This window comes from Ostrinia nubilalis, chromosome 4 (genome assembly GCF_963855985.1).
Source record: "Ostrinia nubilalis chromosome 4, ilOstNubi1.1, whole genome shotgun sequence".
NCBI classification, from domain to species: Eukaryota; Metazoa; Arthropoda; class Insecta; order Lepidoptera; family Crambidae; genus Ostrinia; species Ostrinia nubilalis.
The window spans coordinates 6,628,852-6,641,344 of NC_087091.1; the positions used below are offsets into that span (position 1 = coordinate 6,628,852).

Sequence of the window (12,493 nt, forward strand, 5' to 3'; positions counted from 1 at the left end):
TGTCACAATGAGAATGGCATAATAAAATTAGATTACGTATTTTGATTGATTGATGTAAATGGTGATTAGATTTATTTATTGTAACTAAACTTACGACATTGTTTTTCGGGAATGCAAGTGCCGTTGTCAGCCCTCAAATAGCCTGAAGCACAGACGCAACCCTTAATGCATGAGTCGGGACTTATATCCACGCAAGCCACAGGGTTGCCCAATTGGGAGCAGCTCCTAGGATCGCATCCATTATTATTGCAGTCGGAGTAGACTTCATTAGCTTTGCAAGTTGGTGCTGCAAGATTCAGGTGTAACAATTAATACCTACTAAGAAAATAATAAAACAAACTTGAATCTTCTAGAAAATACTCACTGCATTGCTCGGGTAGAACGCACTTCTTTATATTCGGGTCGTAAATGTAGCCCTCTCTGCATTGGCAACCGTTTAAAAGACAGATATCGGGACAAGGAACTGGACCAGATTTGTAGTTGGTGCAGGTTTCACAGAATGTACCACATCCAGACTCTGCATTTGGGTCACCTCCGCAAGCAGCTTTCAAAACATTACAACAATTAAATGCAATGCAATGCAAGTATTAGGTAAATGGTGAATTACGCTGTATTCAAATGTACTTACGACATTCTTTCTCGGGAATGCAGGTTCCATTATCAGCTCTTAAGTAGCCCTCGTCGCAAACACAGCCTTTTTTGCAGTATTTTGGGTCCAGTCTTACGCAGGGCACCGGTGTGCCCAGTTGGGAGCAATTTTGGGCAGTACATCCAGTATTGGTGCATTCAGAATAAATTTCATTGATCTTACATGTTGGCGCTGCAGAATTTTATAAAGTTACATAAGGCATGTTAAATGAAACGTCATAGTAGCAAAACAATTGTTTAAATGATAATAAGCTTACTGCATTGTTTTGGGAGAACACATTTTTTTGTATTCTGATCGTATATGTAACCCTCTCTGCATTGACAGCCGTTCAGTATACAACCAATGGGACAAATCAGCGATTCATTTTTGTAGTTAGAGCATCTTTTACAGAAGCTACCACATCCGGATTCGGCATTAGGATCACCTCCACACGATGCTGTTACAAAAATAACGTATAATCAATTAAAGTCATTAGTATAATAAAAAGAGAAGAAGGGTCATGTATTTTACTTACGACATTGATCTGTAGGAATGCAAGTGCCATTATCAGCTCTAGTGTAGCCAGGTTTGCAGATGAAGCCCTCGATACAGTCTTCATCTTTGACCACAACGTCGGCACATTCCAACGGATAACCCAGCTGCGAGCAGTTTCGCGCGTAACACCCGCGATTTATGCAATCAGAGTATTCTTCATTGGGTTTGCATGCTACGAAAAACATGAATTAAAGTTAGACATTCAGATACCAAGCATGATAACATTCCACATTTTATGAATTTGAGAAAATATGTACTCACGACATTGTTTCACAGGAATGCAAGTGCCGTTTTTAGCTTTCAAATAGCCTGACTTGCAGACACATCCTTTTTTGCAAGCACCTGGTTTCAGCTTTACGCAGCGCACTGGTTTGCCCAGTTGGGAACAGTTTCGCCGGGCACACCCACCATTGACGCAGTCGGAGTATTCTTCATTGGCCTTACATGTTGGTGCTGTAAGATCGTCAATAATATAATTCTAAATTTTCTACAAGTTAAAAATACAAAGTCTAAACTGAACTTACTGCATTGCTTGGGACGAACACACTTTTTTATATTCTGATCGTAGATGAAGCCCTCTTTGCATTGACAGCCGTTCAGTATACAGCCAATAGGACACTTAAGCGTTTCATTTTTGTAGTTTGAGCATCTTTTGCAGAATGTACCACATCCTGATTCGGCGTTAGGGTCACCTCCGCACGATGCTGTGATAAAAATAACGTTTAGGCAATTGAAGGATTTACAGTCAACACAAGAAGGATAATCATTGTATGTATTTCACTTTCAACATTGGTCTGACTAAACATCTACTCACGACATTGTTTAGAAGGAATGCACGTGCCGTTGTCAGCCTTCAGATATCCCGACTTGCAAACACAACCTTTGATGCAAGCATCAGGACTTAACTTTACGCAAGGCTGTGGCTTGCCTAGCTGGGAACAGTTTCGAGGACTGCATCCCCCGTTGATACAGTCAGAATATACCTCATTGTCCTTACACGTTGGTGCTGTAAGGTTATCAATACATTTAGACAAAACATCAATTTATTATTATCAAAGATTCCTAATAATAATAAGATTAAGAACTTACTGCATTGTTTGGGAAGAACACACTTCTTGATGTTCTGATCGTATACGTAGCCTTTTCTACAGTCACACCCGTTTAGCCTACAGATAGCAGGACACGCAATAGGTCCTTTCTTGTAATTGGAGCATTTTGTGCAGAATGTACCACACCCCGATACGGCATTAGGATCCCCTCCACAAGATGCTGTTAAAGATGTTATTATTAATTGAAAGCTTATTGTTAAAAGGAGAAGGACGATAATTGCATTTCGTATACTTACGACATTGCTCTGTGGGAATGCAAGTGCCATTATCAGCTCTTGTGTAGCCAGATTTACAGATGTACCCAGGGATGCAGTATTTGGGATCAACATCGACGCATGGCAACGGAAGACCCAGCTGCGAGCAATTTTGTGCGTTGCATCCACGATTTATGCAATCGTTGTATTCTTCATTAGGTTTGCAAACTGAAATAAATTATTTGATTTGAAATAAATTAGCTATTTAATTAAAGTTTATTGAATTAGGATTACCAAAACATTTTACATTTATAGAGATAAGAGCTTTATATTACCCAAATCACGATATAAGTAAATTCTTTACATTACCCAAGTTACTTCATGCATTCTTAGATTACGATAAATGTACATGTGACCTTGCCTAAAAGATAACTAATTACAAGTAATTCTAATCTTGCTGTAAAGGCCTTGCTGTGTACGAGTATTAATTGGAACACGGAAGTTTAGCCTAACAACAACAATAATAATAATATAGAAAGTAAAACAACCATAATACCTGTCGTTGAAACTACTAAAAACACATCAGCCGTTATGGCCGCCAACAAAACCAGCTTCAACATTGTCACTTCGAACATTTAGCGGTGTAAAGATATTTACCCCGTTTTATAGCCGGTGCTAACACGACTTTGAGCATCTGTTTCAATAAAGAGAAAATGTTTTTGCTTCAATGAATGAAGTTTTTTGCAATACATCATACCTAAGTACAATAATGAAATTTCCCTTTACAGCGTGTTTGCTGGACTAATAACGGCTTTGTGCAGTAAGTTAATGTGTGTAAATAAAACAATATTTAATATCCTTGGTAAATAAAATTTATGATAAGATACGTAAATTGTTACAAATTAATATTGTTGTCTAGTAAGGATATTCGCACAGACATGAAACAGTGTGAAACATAATATAGATAAGTGTTAATTTTCTAGAATAGTTAATGTTTAACTAAGTATAAAATAATTTATGAAGTACGACATTACCTGCCATTTAAACTCATAAATTGTGGTATGGCGAATGGATTACACAAACAAAATTGTAACACATTATTTAAAAAAATTAGTAGCATATAATTTATACCCACCCCATCTTGCTTTACTTATCTGGATCCAACCCGTAACCACACCGCGGCAATTAATTATATGTCACATTTGTTCAAAAAGCAAAATAAAACGGAACCCCTGTTTTAGAAATCGAAAACATTAACAAATAAATGAACAAAAGAAAAAAGGCAGCATTTAGTACCAAATATGGAAGAAAAAATAAATAAAAATGTTAAAGTAAACAAAAATAAAAAAAATTAAGACTTGAGATCAAGGATGCTTACTTTTTTTATTGTTAAATTATTTCAACCTATCCGTAATTGCGTTGCACGATAACTGATTCAACGCAGTATTGTTAATATTATTATGAGGAAGTTTTTTTACGCCTAGCCTACACGGTTATTTAATGATAGTTAATTAATGTTCTATCGTACGTGAATGTAGAATAAATAACAGTCGTTAGGTGATTTAAAAAAAAATGAATTCGTTGTTTTAAATAGCAACATCATCACACTTCGGGAAGTGAGGAAACTCAACTGGTTAATGTTTTATTTTAATGTAATTTAGAGTAGAAAAAACTAGCTGTGTCCGCGACATCGTAACGCGTGAAAATAGTTTGAATATTTCCCGTTTTAGCAACATTGTTCTTTACTGCTCCACCCCTATTGGCTGTAGGGTGATGTTATGTAGCCTAAAGCCTTCCTGGATAAATGGGCTATCCAACACAAAAATAATTTTTCAGACCAGTTTTTCCTCAGATTAGCGCGTTCAAACAAACAAGCTCTTCAGCTTTATAATAGTAGTATAGAAGTAAATTAACAAACACCCATCAACTGAATGTCCAAAATCCTATGGGCTATAAATCTAGAAGTTTCCGCGGTTTGTTAAAATCTTGTAGATTGCTGCCAGTGAGGGACAAGTTGTTTCTGCTGACAGCGCCCAGCTGCCCGCTGACAACGGTCCGCGCTGTAATCTATTACCCGGGCCTGTCTACATATTATAGAGATAGTAGGTACCTACAACAGAACAGAGTATAAATTTTTGTTGCAAATTCGCACTTATTGTAAACATAATAAGATGCATTCAAAACGCTAGTGCTGTGTGCAGTTTGACATACTCGTAGTGCCAAACGATAGAAACGTTCAGCCTAGGTTCAGACCACCGACTTTTTGTCGGCCGATAGTTGAGTCGGGCTGTTAATCAGTATGGATATGTATGAAAGTGCGCACATTACACCGATTTGGTATCGGTCGATTCTTCATACTAACTAGAATCGGGCACAAATATATCGGCCAACTAAAAGTCGGTGGTCTGCGCCTAGGCTTATTTTGGATTCAAATCGAAATTATTTATAACCAATACCATTTTTTATGCAATGTTATCAAAATAATTATAAAATCGGTTAGACACAAACGCAACGACACTGATCCTAAGCACTGATCAAGAAAACTAGGATGTAGATAGGAGTTTGAAGTTATGATTATGGATCTACTTCCCTCTTATTCAAAACGGATGACAGATGAAAAGTTATAAAAACTTATAAGAATAAGGCTGAGTTACATTATCTTACTTTAACTTTGAGAAACGTCAAAAATCTATCAAAATCCATACAAAAAGCAGCGGTTAGTGTTATTGTTACGGCTAAAATAAGGTGGTGCAACTCAGCCTAAGAATACGGATTGTAAGCATGTACAAATTGGGACCTAACGTAATCTGCTAGCTTTTTTCTAAATGACGAATACTTCTTTCAGCGACAAGATGGGTATAATAAACACAGAAATATACGTAATTTTCCACATCAAATCAGTTCTGGCGAAATCCATTGATATTATTTCGGAGTCTGTCAAGTAGGAAAATCTTCCAAACAATAAATCAAACAAATATCATTAATAATATTACTGTACCGTGAAACATGGACGAAAGCAAGTTTATTCTCATAGTTTGTTATAATAATATTTTCATATTGGTCCATGAAGTCTTCCTGCTCCGAAGAGATAGGGCGCATCCACATACGTATTTGAGAAGTAAGTAATACAAGATACTCAAGTGGTAGTGGGCGGGGCACATAGCTGATGGCCGTTGGGGCAGAAAAGTTCTCGAGTGGCGACGGGTAATGGAGACGTAGTGTGGGCAGGCTCTCACTAGGTGGACCGGCGATCTGGTGAAGGTCGCGGGAAGTACCTGGATCCTGGCAGCGCAGGATTATGTATTGTGGAAATTAATTGTGGAGGTCTTTGTCCAGAAGTGGACGTCATTTAGGTGAAACAAACTTCATTCTGAGCCCCAGAGTAAACGTGTAGTCTATCTATTCTCAATACCACTAAACCATGCTTTAATATCGTTAAATTTACCGCTAAGAGTCAATACCACTAAAGCGTCAATTTCCTCTGTAAAACTTTATGAAAAAGCAGTAAATAGACATTTTGTGGCGTTAGAGATGGCGGCTTTGATAGATTTAGTGTGAACGCAGCCTTACAGATATATCCGTAGTTTATCTATGTCACGTCCGGCGCGAAGACTAAATATTTTTCTATAGGGTGCCGTTAGTAGCACAGCGGCCGTAAAGATACGCTTCGAAATATAAGGAATTGAAGATTTTTATAAGTCAGCTATAAATACTGGATTTTGAAATCCACTGAAAATATCGAACTAGTAAGTCAACATTGAAATGTATTTACAAATGGTTTTGAGAAAATCCACAGTTTGCTGGAAAATTGACCGTATTACAACTTTATAAGATGCCACAATGTCTACCTTGGAGTCCCTTATTTGTACAGTACCTTATCTTGTAACGACAGTTTGAATATTCCCCGTACTAAATATTCAAATGTTATCATTTCCTTTAAATCTTGTTGAGGTTCAAAGCGTAATGAATGGCTTTTTAAACAAACTTGAACTCTCCAGAGCCTATTTATTTGTGAATCGAAATTGCGCTATCACCTCCGACCTCCAAGCACTTCTGAACTTTTATCTGTCCTTAATCTAAAGACAGTAATGTAATTTATTCCACTGTAGCTATCCCCGGAGATATCGGTGCAGAACTCAGAAGTTATGGCCCTACAGTTTACCCTTTCAAAGCGTATCGACTCGAAGCAGATTTACTAGATTTAGCTTTATGCGTGGTCGTACCGATGGGAGAGTAACAGGCTCTTCTTATCGTAGACGAATCTTCTATAGAGGGTATACGTCACTAAAAGGATGCGAAGTCAAACCGGGAAACCATATCGTTCTTCCGATCCGAACAATGCTCTCAAAAGAGGAATATTGAGGATCCCAAATTCAAACCCTATTTGAGGCTTAGCGTCATTTGATTTCGTTTCAACGATTTCAATAATCGTCGACTTTAATGCTGTGGAATAAGGAGCAATAAACTGTTAATGGTGTAAATAAGCTTTAGTCAAAAAGTTTCTGGTGAGTAAACCGTTATAAATTTAGGGAAATTTTCTAATAAAGAACCCGGATGTAGAAAGAAGTCATAATTAGATTTTCTTGTTGACTACTCGTGAAATAATTCCGTTCGTTCCGCTGATTTTTATATCAACCTAATATTCATTTTGGTCGTAAAAATAAGTACAGGAATAGGGGAAATATAATCTGAGTGGAGCATGAAAGAATTAGATTTTTTTCGAAGTCGAAATAAAAACATACAATACTGCCAAAAAACAAATTGAATTGGACTCGTTTATCCCGTGAGAATGAATTCGATATCGCAAAGTGCTATTGTTTGCCTGTAATGGATATTTTATGCAGCGTTCAATGGTCTCTTTTTGGGCCTTATTTAGTGACGTATAAAAATTGTTATGAGATCTCAATCTTAATTGTACTGGGCTATAATTAAACTGAATTTCCTTTGTTATTCTTTTGTTTTTATTTTGAGCTTGGTTTTGGGACGAAAAAGCGTTTGCTTTAAACAAATCATCATCGTCATTTCAGCCACAGGACGTCCACTCGTCCACTGCAGAACATAGGCCTTCCCGATGATTTTCACTTCGCCCGGTTGGTAGCGTTGGTTATAATGAACATTAGTAACAAAAGCTTAAAATTTATTGATGAAATCGTAAACTGAAGTCCCATGTTACATAGTAGACATACTCTGGACATATTCTATCACTCAACACGTATTCATTAGTATTGCATGTGACCATTGCTGAGGGTTGGCAACATAGTGAATAACTAATCAGTCACTAAGACCTCTTGTGTAAGCGAGTAGTGATCAATAGGACATAAAATTAATTATTGAAAGAGAGCATCCTCTCATTCCCACCATTGCAAACTCCTGTTGGACACACAGGAATATTTAATTTATGACTATTAATAAAAGTCAAACAGATAAGGTTAAACTAGTTTTGGGGAAACCTCTTACAATATTAAACTGGTGATAATAGAAAAGCGAAGCGGATAACAGCTAACAAACAAAGGAATGACAACAAACACTGTAAGTAGTATATTATGTAGGTACATGGACTTAGAAATTAAGAAAAGCATCAGTGTGCTTACCATGAGCTTACGGTAGATGTGCTCGCTAGCGAATACGTCAGAAAAATCTATGAAGACTTTAGTTCTTGAAAGTAGCCGCTAGGGGCGCTGTACAATCTGTCATACATTTAATGTCATTTTTTATGCAGTCGTTAGCGAGCACACGTAACGTAAACTCATGGTAAGCACACAGAATGATGAAACATAATGTAGATTTTGTAGATAACCAAACCCAAAATAGAATGATAAGCCCCTATAGATCACAACAATTTCCAAACACATGAATTCATTACCACAAAGTCCATAATTGAAAAGAGTAAATCAAACAGAGCGGCTAACTGCTTTTATTGTTTCCTTTGGCTGTACGGACAAAGGGAGGCACACATAAAACGGCACTGAATACGCATGTCACGTCTTATAAAAGGGTATTTTATGAAACCAATGGCATCGTGAACTCCTTCGGTCCCAGATATATGGAGACGACAGTAATTTTATTATGATTGATGGATAAAGCCACGATGTTACATCCTTGGGTAGTGCCATCTCTATCCAGACTAGTGTTGGAGATAAAGGAGGCAATAACGATCGGTTACGTTGCATCTCTTTCGGCACTTGAAGTTAAGGAGCGTCATTTGGATGTTCAGACATAATGACATGATGCGACGATATTTTATTATGTGACAAGAGTATCTATTAGAAAGTTTTGACCTAACTTTACAGTTTTGCGGGACATAGTAATGTAGGATCCTGCAAAACTGAGGGCCTAGTGTGAGTTTACATCAAACGTGCTCACTAGTGAGCGCGTAAAAAAATGATATTAAATGTATGACGGATTGTACAGCGCCCCTAGCGGGAAACGTTCAATAACTGTGTGAGCGCGTTTGATGTAAACTCACACTCAGCCCACTGGACTACCGTGTGAACACACTAGTGTGTGTTTGAAATTCGAATTACAAATTCGATCAAATCAGTTTTTGCGGGACACTGCACCGCGTGATATGATCAATGATCCTGCATAAACAGTTCCTGCAAACCGGCATTTCTCCGAGGGAAATAGCCCTTACCACAGCCCTTACTCAGGTAATCATCAAAATTACTTTTTTTCTGTAGGTAATTATTCCACAGGACTTATTAAGTAAGCCTTACGATCTTTAATTAATAACAAGTATTCAAACATTAAAAAGCTTGTGATGAAAAATAAGAAAAAAAAAAACTAAAATTAAATAAGCTAGAATCAGATATCCTCAAAACACTGTCAAACGCCTTACACAAGTAGGCCAAAATGCCCATTATTTTTACCATTTCTCAAATCTGAGCTGACTAACCTGATTTTCCAAAATAACTCAAAGGCCGCACAGTTTAATCAAAACGTAATTTATGAAGATTAGTGTAACACGCGCACAATGGGATCGTATATTAGAAAGAGAACAATGTTCACGACGGTCTTTACGACGGAATTAGTTGTTGGCTGGAAGAGACGCGGTAATATTTTTACTTAGATTTACCCTAACCTACTTTCTAGGTTTAAAGAAAATACGTTTTAAAAGCATTATAAGTGTTATGTATCGTTATTTTATATCGGTATTTAATTAGTTATTATAAGCGCGTATCCAAACGTAGCTAGTTTAAAAGCATTATTCAGGATGTGTATCCGAGATTCCTTCTTCTTGATTCGCAAGGCAAAATGGCGATAGGCAATCTTGTAAGCTCTGTGTTTAATCGAAAATAAAAGACAGTATCTTCACATAGAAACAACTTTTATTTACGTCTCCAAGGCGGAGACATCACAATAAGTACGAGGGTATTAAAAAGTCATGGTGAGCTTGTAGAAGCTTTGACATGTAGCTGAAAAAATCACACGGTATCTTTTATTCTGGTCTGGATTGGAGGCCACGTACCGGAAAGCGCAGCGTGAGACGTCCGCCCACAAGGTGGACCGACGATCTCATAAAGGTAGTAGGAGGGCGCTGGATGCAGGCCGCCACTAACCAGCCGTTGTGTAAATCATTGGGGGAGGCCTATGTTCAGCAGTGGACGTCTTATGGCTAAAATAATGATGATGAACTTTTATCTTAATTTGGTGCCACTAAAATTCTACAGTGAAAAATATACAGTTGTTTTATTTTGTTATGACTTACAATTTAAATAATTAGTTAATATTCGAGTCAAATGATTATGCCAGAATGATAAAAAAAACTGATTCCATATAAATTAACTTGATATTTTACTTTTCCCTAATCAAATTTCAATGTTGCGAAGCCAATTTTATGAGCTGGAATACGCCTAACTTCATACAAATAACATTACTTAAAGCCGTAAGAGTTTTTGTCTCGACATAAAGCTGATATTCCATGAAATGTCTGCGAGGTTTTCACTTAGTTAAGTTGTGAAACAGTTTTTCTTTGTTTTCTCTGTTTTCTTATGTATTTTTTAAAAGTTAAAAGTTGCTGCTTTAGACCCTTGACAGGTTTTTTGTTGCTACAAAATAACCACAACTTTTTCTTTTTTTTCTTACTTACGCACATGTTTGTGCAGTGAGTGATCTTCGATTTGAAGATAATTTTGGACACTTAGGGTGAATTCTACCAGACAAAAGTAAATATTAATCTCAGAATAAATCGTCAATTATTTTGTCATTTTGACATATTTCCCATACTGAAACCATCTGAAATTGTCAATGTGCTAGTTATACCAGGAGTTATTATAAAAGTTTAGAGCCTTTTGAGCCTTAAGAAAATAAAAAATAAAACACAACAGCTTTCGATATTCACACATCTTGAACTGTGTCCCTCACATGGGTATATATCTCCTTATTTTTTTGTCGAATATCTTTTTCACCTTGTTTTCGCTGAGTAGGTCAGGGCTTTTTAGACGTTTTCCTCTCATATCGGTACACGCTCCACAGCACCTATATTTGAAAACGCTACCTTATTCAGTTGTCAAGAGAAAGGGAACAGAACTGTCACGAATTCTTCAGTAAAAACACAATTCCTCGCAGCTTTTTAACCAAAACTTTTCTAGTAAAACCGTTGAATGAATAATAACATCCATGTTATTTTACTACGGGTGTATTCACCCTTTGAATAAGAGGCGAATGGTGCCAGCGTGTTGGAGGCACCGGGTTTAAAAATCAATCAACTAAGTAGCTGGTACTGATTGAACCGTGTGACAATAGCTGGAACTAACACACATTCCTTTGCCGTATCTTATACAAAAATATACAACAAATAAGGAAGTGTTCATCGCTTTTGAGCTATTTGTTTTTAGCCGTGGACTGAAAACCTCACACTGAAAACCACGTGTTTGTTTTTATTTTGAAATGAAAACATTGCTTTTACTTATTTAAAAGGAGGAAAGCGAAAATTATTTGCTAAATTCGAGGTCGTAAGTTTATTAATTAACACTTTATCTGAGTAAGAAGTGCCGCGTCAATATTGCCATTGGACTTGGCGTCCCGCGTGAATATTGCAAAAAGAAAAATCTACGCAAGATAAAATGAAAACATGGCGTTAAAATAATGTCTTGCTCATTACAAAGATTTACTTACACGTTTAAGCAAAAAAGGAGGCAGGAACGGCTTTTGGAATGACAATAAGGTGTATTATTCTCAGCAGGATATTTCCGTCATAATTTTGCGGTCTCGCCTCATGTGTTACGAAATTGAATAAAGATACTGGCAAGACATTTAAATAGTTGAGCCATTAAGGCGCCGCAGACGGTCTAGCTCGACCGTAGTGATGTGCTGTTGTCTTGAATCGCTTAGGACCAAAACGATTAAGGTTTAGACCTTTATCTTGATTTAAGAGTATTGGCAAGGTCGTTTTCTTGTTCTGGAATTCAAATTTGGCGTAGAAATGTTGGTATAATGTTTACTTCCTATTAAACTGCCTCAATTACAAGTTAACTTAGTTTAATTAATTTTTGAACTGTCTTGAATGAACCACGATAGAAGTCGTAATCATCAATTTTTTCTAATCATACTTTTATGCATGGTTGCCTCATTATCTCCTTGTTTAGGTGCATTATAATCAAAATAGTTTGTTCAAAATACTCTATGTACCTAGTACTGTAATCTCGCTTGACGGAACATATAGGGTGGTACATTCCTGCCTAGTAGATACCTATAGCTAAATCAAAATACTAACAAACTATTGCTGGGTGGCACCATCTTACTTGAAAAACGTCAGAAATCTGTCAAACTCCATACAAAAAACACCGGTTAAGTATAGTTATGGTCAAAATTAGGAAGTGCATCTCAGCCTAAGATGGTTAAGAAAATACAGTTTGTGCATACAGTGAATTCAAATGGGCAGACATTAGGCACAACGCTATGTAGAGGGGGTACGAGAATGCACTGGCTCCATGCAAATGGACAGAATTCACCGACATAAATTATTTGGGCGAGTCCATTCCCTTATCGCTCCTGCACAATTAAAA

The 12,493-nt window shown here is 36.9% G+C and overlaps 1 protein-coding gene across 1 annotated transcript in view; it reads right to left on the reverse strand.

Moving 5' to 3' along the window:
• LOC135071351 (zonadhesin-like) overlaps positions 1 to 3,113 on the reverse strand; it is a 41,509-nt gene extending 38,396 nt beyond the window's left edge. Inside the window, exons 1-11 of the mRNA XM_063965142.1 lie at positions 3,043 to 3,113; positions 2,529 to 2,714; positions 2,273 to 2,452; positions 1,998 to 2,189; positions 1,708 to 1,887; positions 1,445 to 1,636; positions 1,164 to 1,355; positions 906 to 1,085; positions 629 to 820; positions 365 to 544; positions 95 to 286 (exon numbers count right to left, since the gene is read on the reverse strand). Of these exons, the coding sequence (XP_063821212.1) occupies positions 95 to 286; positions 365 to 544; positions 629 to 820; positions 906 to 1,085; positions 1,164 to 1,355; positions 1,445 to 1,636; positions 1,708 to 1,887; positions 1,998 to 2,189; positions 2,273 to 2,452; positions 2,529 to 2,714; positions 3,043 to 3,106 (1,930 nt within the window). The 5' untranslated portion in view covers positions 3,107 to 3,113. The remainder of the gene's footprint in view (positions 1 to 94; positions 287 to 364; positions 545 to 628; positions 821 to 905; positions 1,086 to 1,163; positions 1,356 to 1,444; positions 1,637 to 1,707; positions 1,888 to 1,997; positions 2,190 to 2,272; positions 2,453 to 2,528; positions 2,715 to 3,042) is intronic.
• Positions 3,114 to 12,493: the final 9,380 nt, after the last annotated feature.